Raw genomic sequence first — 23094 nt, 5'->3', positions numbered from 1 at the left:
TGAGGGAATGAATTTATGCCAACTGAAACCACATGATGGAAGGTGAATTTGTTGTGTGTTCCAATAAGGAACAGTAGTTTTGAAGGCCCTTTTCAGCTTTGGGAAATCTATGCTACTTGATGATTTGTAAGTATAACTTTAAAGTATCAGCCTCATATGCGATTGCTTCACAACTGCAACATCCCTTCAAAAATATATATTTTTAGTAAGTGATCCATTTAGTTTTAAATGGCTTTCAGATTTGGTGGGGGGGGACAAGAACGGAATGGCCAATAGAGAACAGTGACTTCAAAAAAAATATTACCGTATAAGGTTTTTTCTTTTAAAAAAAGGATACTGTATTAAACAGTTGAAAGCAAAGACAGCATTCAAAGCCCATGAGTCAAGCCACAGCCAAAACCGTGTTCTACCCCTAAGTATGTTTTCTTTTTCTCTTATTTAAAAACAAAAACAAAACAAAAAAAAAAACAAGCTCCCCAAACTGCCATTTAATCTTCACCAGAGGCTGCTTCATCTTCAGACCCTTCATCCCCCGATTTCTCTGGTGGAGGGCTGGCTGATTTTTTTTTCTTTTCTGGGGGGCTCTCAGGCTCTTCATCATCTTCTTTGGGAGATGGGGTCTTCTCTTTTGATGCCTTTGAAGCTGTGGGGCGGCCTGCTTTCCCTTTGCCTTTCACCGGACTGGGTGTCACTAAAGAAAGCAAAGCACCAGTTTCATGAGATCAGCTACAATTACATAAATAAAGCTTTACACACAGCTTTACACAAACAACCTCTACTTGGAAAATGTATTCTCCAAACCAAATCCAGGTTGTTTTTTGTAAGATGATACTTGCAAAGATGAGTCCTGCATTAATGCCGTTGGAGCAACAAACTGTTAACGTGGATAATGATGCCATATCCAAAGTAAGAGATGACTTGAGCAATGAGAAATCAGCAGAAGCAGGAAAGCAATTGAAAAGAAAAATCCATAATTCTCATTTACTTTCAAATAAGCTGACAGGAGATAGTAAGGGATAGGCAAATCAGTAGGAGAAGTGTTGAATTTGGCACATACAGTAAAAACTCCATCTTTTCATTTTCAATCAGATGAAACTCCAATTTATTGGTTGAAGTCATCACCAGAACTCCTTGATGAAAGCATATCACATATCAAAAGTCATGCAATTATAGTGTTCTAGTTCAGAGTTAGCCTTCATATTAGGTTTGTCAATAGCACAAATCTGTTTCATTAACAGAGAGCAAACTTCGGCAGTCTTCTCAAATGTCCCTCATTTTGGAGGGACTTCACTCAATGTAGTCCCAATGTTACCCACACTATGAAGTAAGGGTGTCCTCGCTTTTATAGTTGAAGTTATTTACATCAGAAAAAGAGAATTGTGAAGCACAAGTTACAGAAGAGTTATCTACACTAAAGAAACAAATCTGACAATATTTTAGTTTTGTGATATTAATTTTACTTTGGGTCCATCACCTTGAGTTTGTCACATATTTCAGCCCACACTTGAGCTGGCTTTGACAAGCTAAGAGGCACCATCTTTGGTGCAAGTGAATGCCAATCTACTTATAGTTAATGGCATGCTGTGAGGCCTGTCTTCTGAAGCTTACCCTGAGTGGGAAAAATTACTTTAGGACCAGGCTACTATTTTATTATGGACCCATTTGAATGTTTGTAGGCATTCAGAGGAAAATAAAAAGTGTTAAGACAGATGCCTGATAAATCTAAAAAGGACTTTTTACTCTTATGCAAGATTATTTAAGAGCCTGAACTCAAGGGAAAGTGTTTCTAAAAGATATTTACAAACCATTTAATTGCAAGATTTAATGAGCTGCTGGATGGCAGCACTGTGGCATCAAAGTAAGCAGCTACCTGCAACACAAAAGCTGAACTCCATGGCATCTCAGAAAGAGAGAAACTCACTTCCACAGAACAATGGAGCTCATGGGCATCCCCTCCCAAAAAAACCAAGACCGTTCAAATCCCACTGCTAGTATTCTAAGCTCCCAGCAGCCAACAATATATTATGAACCAAATATCTTTTGAACGTTTCTCCACAACCATGAAGGGAAAAAAAAAAATCTTGTTTTGTAACTTTTCTTTTTAAGAAAGCTGCAATTCTGAAGCACAATTTTGCAACATGTTCTGTAGCTGTGAAAAACATAGGGTACAGTAAGGTCGTAGTAGTAATGGTATAGTTTATGGCTGCAAAGGCACTTTCAGCAGAGACCCCTATTTCAAGGCATTTTCATTTGTTGAAAAGCTTCCTTTAGGCTAACATTTCTCATGCTCACGGTCAGCTAGAAAAGTGGAATAAAAATGCATTCAGTAATTTGAATATCTGTGCACCTCTATATAGCTATGCCTACATCCAGAGGTCTGCATATTGAAATAAATGGAGTGATTATTCAAGGTTGTTAGGCCCAAGTGTCAACTACTTTAAGTCACCACAGGACAAGCTGACTAGAGACAGGACTGGAAGCTAAGAACTCAAGAGTTCTCATCCCAACATTGCCACTGGCATGATCTTTTTTTGGTCTCAATTTCCCTATCAGTAAAACTGATTTAATTCTTATTTACTTCACAAGGCTGTTAGTTAATTCTGAAGTGCTAAGTAGTTTAAAAATCTAATTATGCTTTATTAATCTCCAGAAAAGCGAGATGAAAATCATTTGACTAATGTTCCTTTAAGCAGATGAACAGTTAGGAAAGAGTGACATTTACACACTCAGACACAGCCTTGCTAACTGATCCTTACAGCTGCAAAAATATTCATTTTTTGAAGCAAGTGGCTTCCCGTCCAGTAAGCTCACCTGTAGCCTTTAGCCTGGGCTTAGGCATTTTCTTTTCTTTCCTCTCTGGCTTGGATTTCTTGGCCACCTTTTTTTTGTTCTTTTTTGAACTGCCATAATCACTATCATCATCATCTTCCATGAGGAAGTCTTCATCACTGCCAGAATCTTCTGCAGGGACAGAGAAAGGAAGTGTGTGTTTGTGAAGAAGCCTTTATATCTCTTCCAAGTGCAAAGAAAGGAAAGTGGTCTAGCAGTTAGACTGGTGCATGGGAGAGGAGTAAGAGTCAGGACACCTTAGTTCTATAAGCTGTCACATACTTGTGTCATCTTGGGCAAGTCATTTTACCACTGTGCCTCAGTTTATCACCTGTAAATATTTCATAGCTGACAACAATGTTTGTAAAGATACCTATTTTATGGTGATGACTTAGTATTTGTAAATGGATAGTGTATCAAGTCATGCACCTCTTTGCCCTGAGCTTAAGACAAAAAAAGGATACACTCTACACTACAGCTAAACTTAATTCATCCCTTGAACAGATATGCCTTAACACTGAATGCATTAGTGAGCAGTCTGCATCCAATGCCCAAGAAGTTAACTACATTTAAGTCACACTACTCCAAACAGCTGCTTTAGTATGTTTTTCATTACAATCCCCCTCTACTTACTCTCCTGGAATGGTGCCTCCTCCTCCTCCTGCTCTTCCTCCTCACTGCCCACATCATCCATAAGCATCTCTCGTTGCTTGGAAGCTGCTTTGGATGCTGCCTGCCGTTGCTGGCGCACGTTTTTGTGGTCTTCTTTCTCATCCTCACTGTCCTCTGTAACACAAAATTCACCATGTTGCAATGAAGACTCATGACATAGCTCCTATTGCAAGCCCGGAATACGTGGTAAGAGCAAAATGAAGGCTAAATCATTCCTGATAAAGCAGGAGAACTGAGAGGCTTGCTGGGTAACTATCATAGCTGGTTATTTGAGTGTGGTTAAAATTCTCCCTACATCAAGCATATGTTTTGAAAGGGCTCAACCTTGAGGTCCTGTCCATTAACCATGAACTTAAGAACCAGGACACTTTTTCATAACAGGAATATTTCCTCAGCATCCTGCACCAACCCATTCTTAATACAGAGCAGAGTTCTGCTTAGTGAAAACGTGCTTCCAAGATCCTTTGTAACGAAAGGTGCTCTATAAATGTCAGATATCATTAATGTAAATTTAATAGCAAATGCTATTGTACAATATGACAGTTATGATTCCCACAGTGAACATAACTGAATACTGACTCAAATTGTTCAAGTCAATGTTGCATTATAGTACTATATTTTCCATTGTAAAAACATTTCACTCATGATGGTTATAGACTGTGCGCTCATAAGATATTTTTGTGATTCTAGAGCAGAATAAACTGGGAAATACTGTAGTAAGTTATTTAAACTCTCGTTTCCATCCAGCCGACAGACTGAAGCTTGAATAAAAATGCGGAAAAGCGGAAGAATCTCAGTACTAACGCTGGGGAGTGAGGTCAGGGAATGGCTTCACACTAGTCAACGATCCTTGAGCTTCCCCTCCTCCCATGTAAGACCCACTTGCCCAAAGCTTAGGGATAAAAGAAGTGGGGGCACAGGATAGCAGGGGTTTCATACTTTTCATCTAAAGGAGGGGTGGAGGGAAGGAAGAGCACATAACTTGCAAGAGAGATGGTGCAAAGAGTATACTTAGTTCCTAACTTTGGATTTTGCTTTCTGGATCTTTGGCATTCAGTCACAACATTTAGGCCAGCTCAGGACTGATTTCAGGGCAACATACCCGAAACAGTCGCTTAACAGTGGGAAAGATCTTTGTTTTTACCCTCTTTACCTGCAGCCCTTTTCCTGGATTTGGAGGCTCTCTTGTTCTTTTCAGGTTTGGCTTTTTTTGCTTTTTTGCTTTTTTGAGAGCTCTCATAGTCACTGTCAGCTTTGCCATCATCTGCTCCTAAGTCATCATCCTCGCTGCCAAAGTCTTCATCTAGGAGAAAATGGTGACAAAATGAAGTCTCAAATACTTCTCAATGGAACATATGCATTGGAGCCATAAGAGAGTGGCAGGCACAGTGGACTAATATTCTTGGCCTTCCTTGCTGGAAGTATTACTCTAGCATTACATAAGCAAGAGCTCTGTATAGCTCAAAAGCTTGTCTCTCTCACCAACAGAAGTTGGTCCAATAAAAGTATTACCTCATCCACCTTGTCTCAGTAGTACTAGATCACAAAGGAAGAAAATCTGGCAGTCTAGTCCACCAGGACTAGAAAGAACAGGAGAATCAAAGCTAGCATCCGAGTTAAGGTGCAACGGCAGAGCTATGTATTATGAACACTACTCCTGTCAGCATCATTAGTCCTTTACTTTAATATAATCCTTGTACTATTCCTATTACAAGGATGATATTCCTATAACAAGCCTACTTGGCTCTGTGTTAGCAGCTGGGTAACTACCTGGAGAGTGTGAATCATCTTTCTTGGTCTTCACATCTTTTTCTTCTGAATCCTCACTGCAAAGGAGAGAAGGAGAAAGTTGTATCACTATTTTCGAGGATGGATCTGCTGTACTGGGTAAGCCTGTGGTAGCTGCGTGAACTGGTACTTTTAGAGGGTGCCACTTTGTGCTTCAGAATCTAAGCTCTCGTTTAAAAAATAAAAAGTTATCTAGTCATTATGGTTGTAAAAATAACCACCTTCAAATTGTGAAGCCCGTGTAAACTGACTGATAGCCGAAACAACAGCTCTGAGAAATGAGCTGCACAGTTCAGCTCAATAAACTGTTAACTCTGAAATGTAAAATAATTACTATTGTAATTAGCTAGAAGAAACAACATGGAGTGAAAGGCTCTTCCTTTCGGTTGCTAAAGGGTGTAAAGCCAACACAGCAAACCCAGCCTAGGACTGGTGAAAACACAGGTAAAAGCCAGTAATGGTGAAACAAATACGCTCCAGACTACTGAAGGGTTGTGCCAATGGCAAGAATGGATAGGGGGACTGTAGAACGTAACTAGTTCTGAATCTGAAATTTAACACCACACATTTCTGAAGCATGGTTTGATTACTTGAATAAGCTAGTTTGTTTACAAGTTCAAGTCTTGTGGGAACAACAATTAAGTTTGTATCACATACGCATATTTGCCACAGACTGAGAAGGAACAGAACTAGCGGCTCTCATAGCAATCAACATTTAGATGCTTTCAGATCTGATTCTCTCATAAATTAGATCTGAAAGTGGCCAAAAATATCTAGATTCCGGTAATATTTGGGAGTAATTCCTGGACAGCAATCTTGGCCTCCAATATTTCTAAGCTACTGGAGCACAGGTAAGTAGAAAACACAGCAGCAGCAGATGTAGACTGCAGCAGTTCTCACAACACTGCATCCCGCAAGCAAAGGCTAAAACAAAAACCACCCAGGAAAGTCATACAAAAGTGCTTGAAGTGCCAGCACTAAAAATCCCTTTGGGTCAGATTCCTACTTACTATTTATGTTGCCGTATTGTGCTAGGATGTTTGTCAAACAGAATAGCACCCTTCCCTGAAGCACCTAGTGTAAAAAGGTCAACATCTCAGACGCAAATGTCCTTGTCTCTATGTTAGCTACTGAAGTTCAAAGCCAGACTGAAATATTTCTCCTCTGCCCCACCCACACCAAGACAGCACATGGGCACACACCACTACCCACTTAATCCTACAACTGCCACTAGCGCTCCTCCTTACTGCCCAGAAACGTAAAATCACCTCAAACCTTTGTGGAAGAAAACAGTCTTCACTCTTAAGTTGTTTGCAACAATTCAGAGAGTTTATTCTCAAGCAATTGCAAGAGGGAGAGTATGCACGGACAGGGATTCCCCCTTCCTAGGCAGGTCTCCGCCAGATAAATAATTAGGGCAAGCATTTATACCTTTTGTTGCATACAATAATGATCAGCAGCCGCGTCTTGTTTATACATATTCCTTCCTGATATCTTACTTTTCTCAGCAGTTTCTGCTACAGTCTGCATTCCATTCTTATCTAACACAAGGTTAAAACAGTATCTCTTACAGTTTTTTCCCCACTCGCCCAGGCCCTGCCTTAAAGTCTCGCGTTATTAGTTAGTGTTAGCCTGACTCTTGCTCTATTCTAGAAACTAAGATATCTGCGTTCAAATTCCCTTTATCCCTTTTTCCACTTCCACACCTTGAAGTAGTGTCCTATTGAAAAATGACCTGCATCCTACCAAATACAGAAGGAAAAAAAAAGATTAATGCCTAGTCTACAGTTAAAATTAGATCAACTGAGCTACATTGCTCAGGCTGTGAAAATTTTTGCACCTTGTGCAACTTACGTTAACCTAACAGGGACTGTAGATGCAGCTAGGTAGATAGAAGAATTTTTCCGTCGACCTAGCTACTGCTTCTTGGAGAGGTGAATTTGGAAAAACCCCTTCCATCGACATAGGAAGCATCTACACTTCAACACTACAGCTGCACTGCTGTAGCACAGACATGGCTTTAGTTCAAGGTCCCTTCCAGTTCTAGGAGATAGGATATTTCCATTTAAAAAAAAAAAAAAAGAAACCCAAGGCAGTCATCACCAAGAAATAGCTGGCATACTTTTGATTTCCAAGACTAATATTCAGCTTATAAACAGTCATTGGACATTAAGGAAACCATACAACCAGTCATGGTAGGCCAACTTCTTGGTGATGGTTGCCTTGGGTTTACAGTAGAAGTCAAGAGACTCTTTTTTGTCCTGTCTGGTAAGATGCAGGTAATTTTTCAACAGGTCTTCCCTTAAGGGGTTGGCTCCCTTTACATTTCTGAGCAACCTCAGTAATCAAAGTAAGATATTTTCTTGAATTCCAGACAAACTATGAAAATGGAGAACTAATAAGTCTTCACTATTGCTAATGCTTCCACTTCTGTAGAAAGCATTGCTAATAATAGTTGAGGGGCTTTTTCTGTCAGATCCAACAATGACTGTAAAGCACTATAAAACTACGGAGAGACTGAAATATATCAAACTGGTAGCCCGCCTACTCTTGTCCTGTGTCAAGATTTTTGTAGCTCATGCGACTCTACTTGCTCCTGTTCTAGTTACCTAGCTCTAGAATGTGATTTTAATGCTGAAGCACTAGTGACATATGCTTTATGCCTGGCTTCACTGCCGGTTTGAAAAGGAAAGAGAACCTCAGTGTCCAATCCCCTTTTGCTGGCTTGGTCAGCAACAGTCCTGCCATTTTAGGAAGCTTACACAGACTATGCACCCTACCCACAATCATGTTTGTTATGACCTGGCTCCCTCAATACATTCAAATGTTTCAACTCAGCACAGATCCAGTCCTGCATTCCAACAGACCCTAGAGTTCTGCTGAAGACTCCTCTGCTCTACAGTAGATGGGCTGCTCCAATATTCTTTTGACTCAGGTTAGATCTCTTGGACCAATAGATGGAGGTAGGAGCTCTATGCCTAGAATCAAATTTGCTATTACACAACATGGAGTCTGCACCTTTCCAGATTCACAGAATGAGTTTGCCAGCATGTAGCACAGACATAACATGCTCTTCTTGCGGGACCTTTCTGCCCTTTTTTCTCTCAGCAAGAAGGCTGTAGGATCTATCAGGCCTTCAGGATTTAGGAGTAAAAGTCCCAAAAAACACATTAATGGGATTCCTTAGACCAGAGGTTCTCAAACTGTGGACCACGGACGACCAGCGGTCCGCAAGCTCCATTCAAGTGGTTCACAGATAATTCCCTCTAAGGCGCGCTCCTGGGCGGCCGCACACGAGAGAATGAAGGGCCAATCACCTAATTAGAGGAGCTGTGCAGGCGTGGCTCCACTAATTAGGTGCCTGGACCCCGGAGAAGACGCACATGTAAAGTGAGGTGGTGATCTTGGGGGGACAGGAGGTAGGTGGGAGGAGGAAGTGGGGTGAGAAGAGGGGGTGCGGGGGGAATTAGGGATGTGCAGGGATGTGGCGGCCAGAGAAAGAGGTGACTTTCCCCAGCTCCAGGGCTGTGGCTGCCGGGGAGAGAGAGCACTCCTTCCCAGCCCCAGCTTGGGGGCTGCTGCGGTTGGGGAGAGAGGAAGAAACCCCCTTCCTTCCAAGTCCCAGCTTGGGGGCTGCCACGGTGGGGAAGGGATGGCACATCCATTGCATTAGAAAGGTAAGACTACTGATATTAAATGATGAGTTGTGTGCTTTTATTTGTAGAACAAAAAAAAAAAAATGTTTATTATTATTACGTTTTTTTATAGCACTTTTATCCAAAGCCCGCCGAGACCCTCAGCAATTTTCAAGTGGTCTGCAAAAAAAAGGTTTGAGAACCACTGCCTTAGACAGCAGCCTCCATTAATAAATTTCAATGTCCAGATAGTCACTTGCAAGTGGAAATTCACATACAGTCTAGAGGCAGATTCTCTAGATTCTCTGAAGGGTAGAAGAATGTCAAACAGGGTGAAAAAAAAGAAAAAGCACCACACATTGCCAGATCTCTTTCAAACTGCTAGGATACTATTTAACTGGAGATGCCTATACACTCTAAGCTTCAAGTAACTGAGCCTTAGATGCAAGGTAAGGGGACCATTCCATGACTAAGATTTCTTTACTCATTCTAGAACCCCTTGAAAGCTCATCACCATACCAACTAGCATTGAAGGCTTCAGTGCAATGAAGTGCACATCACTTACGATTGTTGCGACCTACATGGAAAGACTGGTTTAGCTAACGTTGGGCTATCAGAAGTAACAGAAACAACTTCTTACCTGTCCTCCTGAGAATTCTTTCCAGGCCGCCTCTTATTTTTAGCCTCCCGGGGAGATGAACGGATTTTCTTGGCTGGAGGGCCAGAATCTCTTCCATAATCTTCATCTGAACAGTACACCAGAGGAAATGGTTTTGAAAAGAAGCAAAACTATGCTATAACTTCCAGCAACCCAAATAGAGTACTACCTCTTCAAGTACACCTCTACCCCGATATAACGCGACCTGATTTAACACGAATTCGGATATAACGCGCTAAAGCAGCGCTTGAGGGGGGAAGATTGCGCACGCCGGCGGATCAAAGCAAGTTCGACATAACACGGTTTCACCTATAATGCAGTAAGATTTTTTGGTTCCTGATGGCAGTGTTGTATCGGGGTAGAGGTGTATATTTAAAGTTACCAAGCCATGTCATTTTTAAGGAGGTCAGATCAGCATCCTGTCAAAAATCCAAATCTTCAAAACTTCAATTCAACTTTACAAAAGAGACACATTATACTCAACCTGTATATCTGCAAACTGCATAATAAGTTAACAAGTTTAAGATGCAGAAGTCATAGGAAATACTGCAGAAAAGGCTTCATGGCAAGAGAAAAGTTGATCTGAATTTTATGGAAAATCAGAACCGTACGTTCTTATATTCAGAATCATACACAAATCCATTAAAATTTGCACCTATTTTTTATCTTAGGTGCGCCGAAAAAAACCACTGTTTAGATATGACAAAAATAGACAGGTGTAAGGTCTTTCACAAAATCGTTTATGTTCCAAATTACGCACAACGATTACAGGATACTACCAATAGTACTGCAGTTAAGAACTAGGCAAGCCTCAGTCATATTTTCTTTCCACTAAATGTCAATATAACCTCAATTAGCAGAGCAGCAGCATGTCTACTTTCCAAGAAAATAAAACATGATGATATTTTTGGAAGCCATACGGATAATCTAATTCACATGAATATGCAAATAACTAAAAAAGGATGATTCACAGAAAAGCCTGTGTGCTAGGATCAACTATATAAACTAATAAATTGGCTGTGGTAAAATATGAGGAAGTAATTTCAGGAAGATTCTGCCAATAACAAACCAAGAAAGGCCTTTAGAAGCTGTCACAATATAAGCATTAAAATAGTTTTTTACTACATTAAAAAATATTGGGGTACATTTACAAACCCTTATCAATTCACGGCCATGGTAAAGAGTGAACATTTTGTAATTTTTTTCTGAAAAAGAACAAAATAGTTTACCAGCATCGTCTGATTCCTGAAACTGTGAATAATCGACCACCTTCCTGTTCCTGTTTAAAAAAAAAAAAGTTTAGTTTAATTAACAATTTATGATCTTGGAAAGACAGATTTTTTCAAATCAACAAAAAAGCACCACTCTTGTTTTCTGATATATAATTCAAAGTCTGCAAAGTCATTACTCACCAATACCTCCAAAGGGCAACCCTAAAAACACTTCTAGAAACTCAGCCATCTATCTCTTAACAGTCAGAAATTAATGCAGGATAAACGCTCTAGCACAGGAGTTCTCAAACTTCATTGCACCGCAACCTCTTTCTGACAACAAAAATTACTACATGATGCCAGGAGAGGGGACCAAAGCCTGAGCCCGCCGGAGCCCTGCTGCCCAGGGTGGGGAGGCCAAAGTCAAAGGGCTTCAGCCCCAGGTTGGAGGCCTGTAACCTGAGCCCTACCATCCAGACCTGAAGCTGTGAGGCTCAGGCCCCAGACCCCAGCAAATCTAACGCCAGCCCTGGAGACTCCATTAAAACAGGTTTGCGACCGACTTTGGGGTCCCAACCCCTAGTTTCAGAACTGCTGCTCTAGCAACTTCCTCTGGAGCCGTTAGGATTTATAAGGCTGGATAAGTTTTCATTAAAATATATATATATATATATATATATATATATGGTAAATGTCCAGTTTCTATTAGAAATTGCTAACAGGTATCCATCACTTTGCTTTTGCCACTAAGTTTTTGAACAGTATTCTTTGTGCAGCTTAAGAGCACAATTAACAGAGCCACCCTCACCTGTGCATACATAGTCCCTTTACTCTACAATGAAATCATATCCAGTGTTGTGTTGCTGTAATATATTCAGCTACAGTTCTTGAGAACCACCTTTAAAGCACCCTAAGATTAAAGTGAGTTTTCACTACCCCTTTAAAAAAAACAAAAACAAAAAACAAAAACAAAAAAACCAACCTGTTCACAGGTCAGGAAACATTCAGTTTAGTCAATAACTGGTTTTAGATATTTTCTACTTATCTACCTCCCTATTGATACTGCATTTGTTACACTAGTTACGTATTAGGGTTTATGAAATCTAGAAGTTGCACTACTTTAAATTAAAATAGTTAACCCCCCCAAACACCTTTAGTTAGGGTATGTCTATACGTACAGCGCTGTAGTTGTACCATATAGATGTGACGCTGCAGTGCATCTGGTGAAGACACTCAAAAAAAGGCCACCTCCGCAAGCGGCAGACGCTCTCGTGCTGACATAGTGCTGTACACGAGCACTTATGTTGGTGTAACTTATGTCACTCAGAGGGGTGGAACATTCACACCCTTGAGTGACAAAGTTTTGCGGATATAGACCTTAGGCATAGCCTGAAACGGGTGGAACTTTGTTTAGACCAGACCTAGGAGTTCCTACATCCGTCTGTATCTCCCCTCCACCCCCAATCTTTAGCCTCAGACATGAAACGGTTGCTATAGAAATAGTATCAAAGATTGACTTCCAGGTACAGACTGAGCAGGTGAACTGATAATGTCATGCACATGCCATTAATACAGAGTCCTCAAGACAGGGAGAATTGCTTGTACAAAAATAAAGTTTTCCATAGGGTATTAGCTGCTCTTTACACAAAATTCAGTGACCTCCAACTGAATTTTTAAACAAGACAGTGAGGGAGAAACTGCAAATGTTTTTGTTTTTTTAAATAAAAGAAAATAGTGACAAAGCCTGTCATTTCACAATGCTTTGGCCATTATATTTGAAGCTTCTTCACAGAATAAGCCTACAATCAAAATATTTGAATATGCCAAGCAGACAAATATAGCATTTTCAAGATTAAGAAAGTCAGTCCTTGAAAAGGAAGAGAAAAAGATTTGTGCTCCCTCCTCGTTTAATTTCTTTTGGGAGATATATAAAAGAATGCCTGAAAAGTTTTTAAAAAATGAAGATTCCACCTATCCTTTAAGACTTCATAATGACTAGAGAACAATGAGGCAAGACTGAAAGTTGACAAGTTAAGAGTGAAAGTTGGGTTTTTTTTAGAGTCATGTTTAAAATTTTGGTTTCTCATGGTTAACACCAACTTAATTTCAGTGATAAAATAAAAATTTGGAAGAAAAAAATTATTACACTGGACCTTTGTGAGTTCAAAGTATCACTACCCCTCCCACTGATTAAAGCAGCAGTTGGGAGCAACTTTTTACTGGAACTCAACTAGTGACAAGGATAGAGAAGTGCTCCACTCCTCACACAGCTTCTCCTGTGGAGACTTCCCTACTTAGTCTTCTGGAGAGTGAGGGAACAAGTAGATCAACGTGGCTTCCATTAGGGGCTCTCTGGGTATACAATGTGCCCTGCCAGTTGGCTATTTTGAGATTGCAGCCCTGCAAATATGAGGTGCTCCTCTGGTGAACTGTATTATGGACACCCCCAGAAAGGGAAAGAGTTTTAAGAAGCTATTCACAGTATGTTTGAGTGGAGAGGTGAACATGGATGCTGCATCTTAAGAGTTTCACTTTCTCCCTCATGCCCCATGGCTCTTTTCCTTCCTAGAAGTTATGGGACAGAGATCTGGCAACCTCCCCGAGGGAACACTTAGTTAAGGTATGCCCTCATACATAATCCACACCCTCAGCAAAGTCAGGGACAACCAGACCTTACATTCATGGTATTTCTTGTGTTAAAGCTTTTCTTGAAAAACCCGTTCTGGTTCTCCTTCTACATTATTACCAAAAAAGACAAAACAAAATGGGGCACAAGGCATGTTTCAAAAATTCTGATAGACAATTATGCTTGATTAGAAAAGGTAAGTAATTATAGCTGTAACAATGCACTATGAGCTCCAATTTTTGGCAGATTTGGTTGGCTAATACTATAGAAATGACTTAGCAGACACTTCCCAATTCCTCTTTATTTGCCTAGAAAATGTGAGACCTGTACTTAGTAGACCAAAGTCTAAAAAATTCTATTAAAATGTAATTTATTCAGATCTAAGTAGAGATCATATTCAGCATCTGACCCATTTATGCTAGTGATGAGGTATTACTACTTTTCAGTTCTGTTAGCCCTGTACAACCAATACAACTACGCAAGTGCTCACTGGATTCTATTCAGGCTCATAAAATAATATTGTTAATGAAGTTCCAATTGCATGGCCAGATTCTGACTTTGCTATCTAATATCAGTGATTGACTTAGATCCTAGGATATGCAGCAGGTAGGAAAGTTCTTTTAAAAAAATAAAGGAATCTAAAAAAGCATAGGCTTTTATATGACAATCACTGCAGTATCAGAAATCCAAAAGTGATGAGGAACTTATCCTCACAAATGCATTTATGAGGTTGGGTAGTTATCTCACTTTTACAGATGGCAAGAGTGAAGTTTAAGACTTTAAGTGACTTGCCCAATATTACACAGACTGGAAGAGTGCTATGATTAGAAAGCAGCTCTGAGACGCAAACCTGCACCTGAACCACAACTCCATCCCTCCTCTTAAATTTCACATGGAGCCACTAAATCAAACAGAACCACACAATGCCATTTTACATGCACTTACCAGAAAGGAGCAGCACTTTGAGATTAATACAGTGTACTCTTGGCAAGGCTTTTTGCTAAGATACCCCTAAAAATCATACTTTGACTACAGCTGTCAACTCCTTCAAATTCCTTCTAAGCTTTCTTTCTCGGCATGCACCTCAATTCATAGCTATTAGGAACAGCCTTAGAGAAAGAGGAAGTACCATAATTCAATTAAACCAACCCTAAACAAACCCTCTCAAAAAAGATGCAAGAGGTGGACAGTCAGACTTTCGCAATGTTGAATCCAAATCAAGTGACAAGAGGGGATTTAAGTACAGCTGCAATGTATCACACTACCCACTCATCTGTGGTCTGAATGTTGTAAAATATGAATTTGGGAATATAACTACTGGCAGGATTCACTGAGAAGGGTAGAGGCCAGGCCACAAAGACTCATCTTCTAATTTCAGTTTCAACTATTAGCCTTCCTGGGGCCTAACTCAGCTTTTTCGCTGTGAAGCGGGACAAGGATTTATATTTTTAAAATATGTAGAGAGAAGCATGAACACTAAATGATGAGATAAAGGTTAATCTTGTGCCCATCCACTTATTTTGTGTGCATGAGTGGAACAGACATTTCCCCCTTAAAACAAAAACTGAGGGTAATTTTGCTGCACACTCAGTCTACCAATTTCACAAGGCAATTGTCTTCACATTTCACTAACCTACTGAGCATAATGTAAATTGCAGGATAAGCACCTTGCAAGAAACAAGCAGTCATAAAGGGCTTCACCTAGCTTATTCATATTATTAGACTATAATGTAGCATACACATTTAAAACGCAAAATATTATGTCAGGCAAATAACGAAAACATTCTAAGCTTCTTTCCTGCTTCCAAGCACTAAGCCCTACAGGTTGAGCTAGCAAGATGGTCCCTACTGTGCTCCCTCATTACATTGTCTACAGCAATATTGATTTTTAGAGGAAGTGTGATAAAAATCAGTAGACAACTGTACAGCGAAGGCTGTTCCTTTTTGCCTTGCAGGAGAGAATGACTACAGAGACATAAGAGGGTAGATACAGAAAGATAAACTTCTGGAAAGGAGTCTTCTCAAAAGAACAGGTGCAAAGAGCACACAAACATTCAAGGACTGTTTAACTATAGCTGCTGTCTCTACAAACTGAAGTCAAGCACAAACTGTTCTTCCGTCTAGCATTCTTATTCTGGGCTCAACATTCACTACATCTACCAACCCCATGTCATGTTTGTATCATTTAAGGTGAGCATAAATACAGTCTCTAACAGCCATTGGCAGAAAAATGGCAAGGGTGTCATGAAGATAGAAGGTGCTAGAACACAGAAGCCATTCTAATAATTCCAAGGCACAGGACAGTATGTTTGTGTATAGTGTTGAATGTTGGCTCACTAGGTAAGTATATGCATATAGATGAATTTCTTAAGACCACTATGTCCAAGAAGCCCTTTGTGTAATCCTCATAGTACACTTCATTGGACCACTAGACACCAGTTTTAAGAGATTTTTGCCTGTGGCGGAAAGACTATTGCCACACGTTTAGAACCAAGAAGTTGGCTGTACAATATATTTTTAAGTATTGCTTGAGTAGTTGTATACCATCTTCAGAAAAAGAAAAAAAAAAAAAGGCACTCCCAGACTCAATATTAGTGCATACAAGTCACCATGTTAGCGGATAAAAGCTCAATAGGGTGGCGTGTAGATACCTTAGGAAGGCAGATTAGAATGATTTATCCCTGCCTTATGAGGTGCTTAACCTCAAGGTCTCTTCCTGGCACTACAGTGACATATGAAGTTTGAAATTCAAATTAAAAGAAGAAAAGAAAACCTCCAAGAAAACTTGGCTCATGACTGCAGAGGGAATGCAGCTGGCAGAGCCATCCTGTCCATAGGACAGACTGTGCCAACCACCCCAGGCTTTGGGACATGGGGCCCAGGGCAGCCTGGAGGGTTAGCCGGGGGCCTGGCCCCGGCAGCAGCGAGCGACCTGGCCCCAGCCTGCCCCACTGGCTTCTGGCGTTGCTCGAGGGAGGGGGCAGAAGCCAGAAAGAAGCAGGACGGGGGTTTGGGGGAAAGGTGTGGAATGGGGGCAGGGAGGGGGCTGAGCAGGGGTGGGAAGAGATGGGGCCTGGGCTGGAGGGGGTTGTCCCAGGCCCTGCACCAGGACAGCCCTGGTAGCTGGGGAAGAAGAGTAAATCCTAAAAAGCCAGCAACTGGCTACATTGCCTAACAAATTTGTTAAATGAATGCTGGCAGAAACAGTTACCTCTCAGGCAATGCCAGAGAATAAAATATGAGCAAGACTAATTAGGTAGACTGATCAGAGACTGTTAAGGTAAGTAATTCAAAAAATATTGTTAGCTGAACACCGAATACCATTATAAATAACATGAAATATTTACTAAAACATAGGTAAGCTTTTCACTAAGTTATGCATCCGAAGAAGTGGGCTGTAGCCCACGAAAGCTTATGTTCTAATAAATTTGTTAGTCTCTAAGGTGCCACAAGTACTCCTGTTCTTTTTGCGGACACAGACTAACACGGCTGCTACTCTGAAACCTGTCACTAATTTATGTTACTGTCTTTTTGGATTCCATTCAGCCTGGACTGCTAAACAGAAGAGTGTTCAGTTTCACTTTCTGGTTCTCATCCAGTTGATGGGGAGCTGTAGTTTGGTTTCAACAACAGTGCAGGGAAGCATTCCCATATGGGTGTTTTACATCTAAGAAATATTTCTATACATATTTGTTTTGCCATGCTTGAATATAATGCTATATTTCTGGCCTTAACTAAATAGACAAACTTATAACAATTCTTTATTTCCAATGCTTATGCCTAACAACAGTTATTTGCCTAAGACAACTCACTATTTGTGTGAGGGATAATCTACGCTAGAATCGCTACAGCAGCGCAGCTGCATCAATGCAGCTGTAGCGCTGCTAGTGCAGATGCTCTATGCCAATGGGAGAGAGCGCTCCCATCAACATAAATCCACTTCTGTGAGAGGCTGTAGCTATGTCGGTGGGAGAAGCACCCCCATCCACATAGCGCTGTCCACACCGGCGCTTAGGTCGGTGTAACTCATGTCGCTCAGGGGGTGGCTTTTTCACATCCCTAAGTGACATCAGTTATACCGACATAAGTGCTAGTGCGTACAATTCTCTTTAAAACGACATAACTGTACTCAAATAAGACCGACAGCCTAGAGGTCTCCAACTACAGAAAGTAATCATTTAGGCCAGGACCTGGTGCAACAAGCCATCTAAGACTGGGCACTGATGGTGGTATCTGCAATTTTAGGGATACGTCTAACTTGCAACTCCATAAAAAAACTTAAGTGATTTACACAGTAACAGTTTAAGCAGCCTTGTGCATATCCCTCCATTTAAGCCAACTACTGAGGAGAATATTTTAGGAAACAAGAGAGAAATATTATGAGGATAAAAGTACAGGAAAGATACAACTGACTTTCAGCCACATGTGCTATTTGGGTGTTACTTTATGTATGCTGTACCCACTTACCACTACCCTTTGCCTGTCTCTTTACTGCTCAGGTGTTCATGCTCTGGGATCATGTCTTTTTTTCCCCTATTAGAAAAGTATCTGGCATATTGTGGACACTACCAGAAATAATCTATCCCACTCTGAAGGGCAAGCAAGGAAGGGACAATTCTAAGGAAAAGGGGAGCAGGCGAGCTATAATTAAGTTTTCAAGAAGCATTCCACCTTAGTTTGAGAATTTGTTTCTTAGATGGCCCGGGTATAGTATTAGGAGTCATATGGTCACATGTAAGTTTTGACCTTAACACCTCTAACTAGGGGAATACTTTCCCTATCACTCTGATAGGAGCACTACCTTAGCAGTAAACAGCTAAACCAATGAAAGACTTAGAGTAATATTTACCATTGAAGGGACATGAAAGTTAGACTTGGGTCCAAAAATTCATGTTTTGTGAAATTCAAAGTTTTACAGACCTTTTAAAATAGAAACATATGTATTGATTCAAATATCTTATTTAAAACATACTGGATTTAGACATTTGCCTGCAGCATTTTATTCTACAACATTATATGTGCGAGTAAAAGTGACTAGAATTGTGACAAGTGAAACTGACAATTGAGTGAAAGGCAGAAATGCACTACATTAATTTTAAAAACAAAACAAAAAAACCCACACAAACCAAATTTTAAATTCTCAAACACACATACAAGATTTAATAATGCAAGGAAATATAAAAGCTGTCTAATTTAACAGCACATAAGATTTACATGTTTCTATATCAATTTACACATCAGAATAGATGAGACAAATATGAGATGATACAACCATGTGCTGTAAGTGACCTGGATGCTATTTAGAAATTGTTTGTCATATTATGCAAAGATCCTAGAACAACATCCTCTACTAATTTATCCTTGCAATGTTCTATTGATATTGGTATTAGCATCACTGCACACCTCAAAGATACAGATACACATATTTTTGAAGGATGCTAGCAAAATCAATACAATTAATTTCGTAGTATTTTACTCCAGGGCACCAAAAAATACTAGGCCTGGTGCTAGTTTTTTTTGGATGCCTGTGAAAAGGAAGAAATTGCAAATAAATCAAAACTATTTTTTTTTGTTAAAAGTCAATTTTAGCATTGATTCAGGCTTTGAGACCAAAGTCCTCTAACTACCAGCAGAATAAAGTGGCAGTTCAAGCTTCCCCCACTATCCCAATACTGGTTATCCCCATATTTCATTTAGGGTGATATTTTTAAAATGGATACTTCTTCAGCCAGAAGCAAACTGAGACCATGAATTCATTTCACACAGGCCACTGAACATTTTAATATTCCATCATTGCTGACTTTGGATAAGTTCACCTGTATCTCCCATTAACAATACAAGAAGAGCTTTGCATAAAATTGAAAGCTTGTCTCTTGCACCAATAGAAGCTGGTCCACTAAAAGATATTGCCTTACTCCCCTAGTCTCATTAACAGTACAGTAACAGATCCAATCCTCAGGTAAATCATACATATTTTCAAACCAAAAGCTTTACAATTATGTGCAGTTTTCCAATTAACTAACACTGGAGGGGCATGTTGAACACATTTGCAGTTGGAAGATTTATCTTCTATTTTTCATAGACCTGTTAAGACCAGCTAGACTGTGGATTGCTGGCTCCCATCTTGCAACATCCCAGCAGGTATTCGGCAATTAACATCCCACTGAACTCTGACACTGAACTCTGCTAAAGACCAACACTTGTCTATACATATTAAGGCAAGCTGCATCTTTTACAACTGTGTATGGTTTCCCAATTTTTTTTGTTTAAAGTTGGTTATAATAAAGAATTATGGGTTATTTAATATAGAAAAATTTAGAAACCATACTTTTAAAAATATACATGTTCCTTACCTGTAGTCAGATTCCAGTACTGGCAATTAAGTCACCAGCAGGATGTATACTATATCACACTGAACAGCAAAGCAGTATCATCACTGTATTCCAGGATAGAGGCATTGTCATTCAAGCTCAGACCACTAATCCACCTAGTACAGCATCCTGTCCTGCAAAAGGCCAAGGATGCTTCAGACCCTATTAATGTAGCTGGGCAACTGTTTCATAAAGCAAGAGGAAAAAAACCCTTCTGGACCCTGGGCAATTACTTTCAGGCATGACCTATGAGATATAATCACCCTTATCTTGGCATGCACAAATTATTGGTCAAAATACACATGAGACCTGAAAACTTAGTTTTCAACTATCAGTGTACTGAATGTCCCTTTTATCCTCCCCATCTGGGGACATTCAGCAAAAATATTTGCAGACCAGACAAACTTGAATCCCACCTTTAACACACACAAAACTTCTACAGTTCATATTATATTTGTTATTCTAAAATAAAAATCAAGCTAATGCATATTACAATCCTCTTCCACAAACAAAGAATGTGCCATGTTTCAAGACTGGAAAGACACAATCACTAATTTACACTACAATTTCAAGTGCTAGGCACAATATTAATCAATATAGGCAGACTACAATAATTTACCATGAGAAAACTTCACCGAATTTTACATTTGCAACCGTATCACAATCCAGCATTGTAGTTTATACTCCCCGGAAACGCTTTCAGAACCCAGGCCCAACTCCATTTAACAGGAGTCCTACCTCCTTTTAAACTGGGGAGAAGAAAGCCTGACTAGGGACGAACTTCACTGTTTCCTCATCCCCGAGCCCACAATTTAATGACAGAGCTCTCAGGGACTCGGGAATAGTAGGAAACCCACTCCAAGAGGAAGGTTGTTTTACGGCAAAAGAAAAATAAGGGGAGTGTGTTCAAATACCGCTCCCCGCCCGTCCCAGGTGGGCGGCTCCTCCTAACTCCTCCCCCAAACGTGAGGCAAGTTGGCGGCAGCAGTGCCTAGCGGAAGCGGACTCAGAGCCCATCAAAACCTCTCCGTGCCGTGGTCATTATGGCATACTGCATGCACGTCCCCCTCCCAAAAAAACCGTCTGCCCTTCCCTGCCACTCGACTCCTCTCCCCTAAGCAGATGCAGCAAGGTATACTGCATGCCTCTTCCCTGAGAGTGTTAAATAGAACACATTGCATCCAGGTACTCCGCATGCTGCCCCCTAAAGTGGGTCAGGGCATGCTGCAAATTTTCACCGTTCATCCCCCGACCAATAACATGAGGGACAGCTCCCAATAAGCGCACGGCATGCCCTGCTCTCCTCCACCCAATAAGCTTGCAGCAACGCACGTTACCCTTCCACCAAGCGTGCAACAAGGTATGCTGCATGCCTACACCCCTTCCCCCACTACAGGCATGCTGGATTCACGCAAGTCCCCCCAGCCTGGGCGAAGCACGCTACATGCACACACACTCCTCCTCCCGCAGTCCTCCTACAGGGTGCAGAAGGGCACGCACACGCTCCTCCCCCTAATGAGCATGTAGCCTCCCCGTCCCCCTTACAGGGTGCAGAAGAGCACCACGCTGCAAGCATGTATCCGTCCCTCCCTCCAACGAGCAAGCAGCCTCCCCCTACGGGGTGCACAAGGGCACGCTGCAAAGATGTATCCCTCCCTCCGGCCCTCCAGCACTAGGCAGCCTCCCCCTACGGTGCGCAGCAATGCACGCTCCCTCCATGCATGCCTCCCCTCGGCATGGCCTGCAGCAAGCCGCCTGCCCATCCCAGCCCCGAGGATGCAGCGGGGCAGGGCCTCGTTCACCCGTCCCGCTCTCCCCGCCGGGGGGGCATTAGAGGAACGCGGAGCACTAGAAGGGGGTTGGGAGTGGGGCCTCCTCCCCCCACCGCGCTAGCTCCCCCAGACTCACCTGACTGGCCTGGACATTTTCTCCAACCCAATCGGGGCCCGAATCGGGCGATGTCGGCCAAGGGGGGGGGGGGGAATCGACTAGCCTCGATTCGGTGACGGACCCGTCCCCTCCCTCCCGAGAGCAAGCGGGATCCCTGGGCCCAGAGCCTCGGGCCGCGCCGCCGGAACCGCCTTTCCCTCAGCCGCGGCAGGCACCGCTCCCGTCCCTGCCGGAAGGTGCGCCCTGTCCCCACTCTCCACTCCCAACGCCCTCAGTCTGGGTCCCCGCCACTCGCCGCGTCCCTCCCCCCCCCGCAAAATGGTCGCGTTCGCCCAGCCGAGGATATGCGCCGAACGGAGAGGCGGTACAACCTAGCCCGCTGGCACCTCCTCCTTCTCTCATTGGCCGACTGAGCAGCCCGTCCAACGCAATTGGCCCGTTCGAACCATCACGGCGGCTCGGCTCCACCCCTTCCTCCCCGCGGGGAGGGGGGGAGAGAAGGACGCCCCACACTCAAGCTGCTATGAGAGGGAACAGCCGATAACAGCGCGCGAGCCCAAGCTGGGATCTCTGCGGCGGTAGATTCGCCACGGGTCGCCCTGCCCGTCGAGCAGCCATGCGGTGGGGCCCGGCCCCAGTTACAAGTCCCCGTCAGGTGTATTCGGCCCCGATTTTATTATTGGTACGGGGTCTGCGATGGGCCGGGAGATGGAGCCGGATCAGCAGATTCGGCACGCGGCCTGGCTTGCGTAGATTTTGGAGGGAAAACGTAGTCAGGCTGAGCCCCTCCCCACACACACCTACCCTGATACTCCCATACCTTAGCCCGCGCACCAGCCCCCATACCTCTGCCCCTGGCACTGTCAGAGTACCTGAGCATTGCAATAGCTTGGCTATGCCCTGAGCCCCTCTCAGCCCCTATCCATCATCCATGCCTCCTTCCCTTCCCTAGATCTACCCCAGGCCCATACCTTGCTGATTGCTCACCCCATCATCTACAGCCTGCCAGTCTCTCTCCCTCAATATGAATAATACTTTAATGTTTGGGAGGCACTCACGTGCTACAGTATCAAGCGATCAGATGACTGGCAGAACCTTTGTTTCTGGTGACAGCAGATGTGCAAAAATCTAATTTACCACCCAAACAGAATCTATACAAAAACTCCATGTCCCTATTCGTAAATAGAACGTTTCATAATTAAATCACGGAAACTCAGGGTGGTAATTTTTTTAGTTACCTTTAGAATCATGCAGCTGTTTAAGTGGACCATCCTTTTACACCTTCATTTCCCTCCACCCCCTCAAGTTATATCTTTAACACAAAATGTCTACTGGATGGTCTCATGAAATATGGTCAATAGCGACGAGAAGCTTATATCAGTATATCATATTGCTGATTTGCATCCATTACTTC

At 42.1% G+C, this 23094-nt stretch overlaps 1 protein-coding gene across 2 annotated transcripts; it reads right to left on the bottom strand.

Moving 5' to 3' along the window:
* Window positions 1–353: 353 nt before the first annotated feature.
* LOC113407156 (nuclear ubiquitous casein and cyclin-dependent kinase substrate 1-like) lies at window positions 354–21971 on the bottom strand. 2 transcript variants are annotated; one of them, XM_026655262.2, is made up of 8 exons: window positions 21699–21971; window positions 10812–10861; window positions 9565–9670; window positions 5272–5327; window positions 4655–4804; window positions 3463–3615; window positions 2812–2961; window positions 354–691 (listed from the first exon to the last, which is right to left on the bottom strand). In XM_026655262.2, the coding sequence occupies exons 1-8, from the start codon at window positions 21713–21715 to the stop codon at window positions 489–491; spliced, it is 885 nt and encodes a 294-aa protein (XP_026511047.1). In that variant the 5' UTR covers window positions 21716–21971; the 3' UTR covers window positions 354–488. The 2 variants fall into 2 exon arrangements, with proteins under 2 accessions (XP_026511047.1, XP_026511048.1); XM_026655263.2 differs by lacking the exon at window positions 2812–2961.
* Between the last annotated feature and the right edge of the window lie 1123 nt (window positions 21972–23094).

The sequence above is a fragment of the Terrapene carolina genome, unplaced genomic scaffold, assembly GCF_002925995.2.
Source record: "Terrapene carolina triunguis isolate 2854851 unplaced genomic scaffold, T_m_triunguis-2.0 Scaffold199, whole genome shotgun sequence".
Lineage (NCBI taxonomy): Eukaryota > Metazoa > Chordata > Testudines > Emydidae > Terrapene > Terrapene triunguis.
The sequence above is the reverse complement of the archived record's forward strand: the minus strand, read 5'-3'. Positions and strand labels throughout refer to the sequence as shown.

What these genes read in the sequence shown, in the direction of transcription:
- LOC113407156 (XM_026655262.2), bottom strand. An exon ending in TCAGGAATCAGACGATGCTG is followed by an intron (nt 9,671 to 10,811) that starts GTAAACTATTTT and finishes TGTACTGTTCAG; the next exon opens with ATGAAGATTATGGAAGAGAT. An exon ending in ATCCAGGAAAAGGGCTGCAG is followed by an intron (nt 3,616 to 4,654) that starts GTAAAGAGGGTA and finishes TTTGTGTTACAG; the next exon opens with AGGACAGTGAGGATGAGAAA.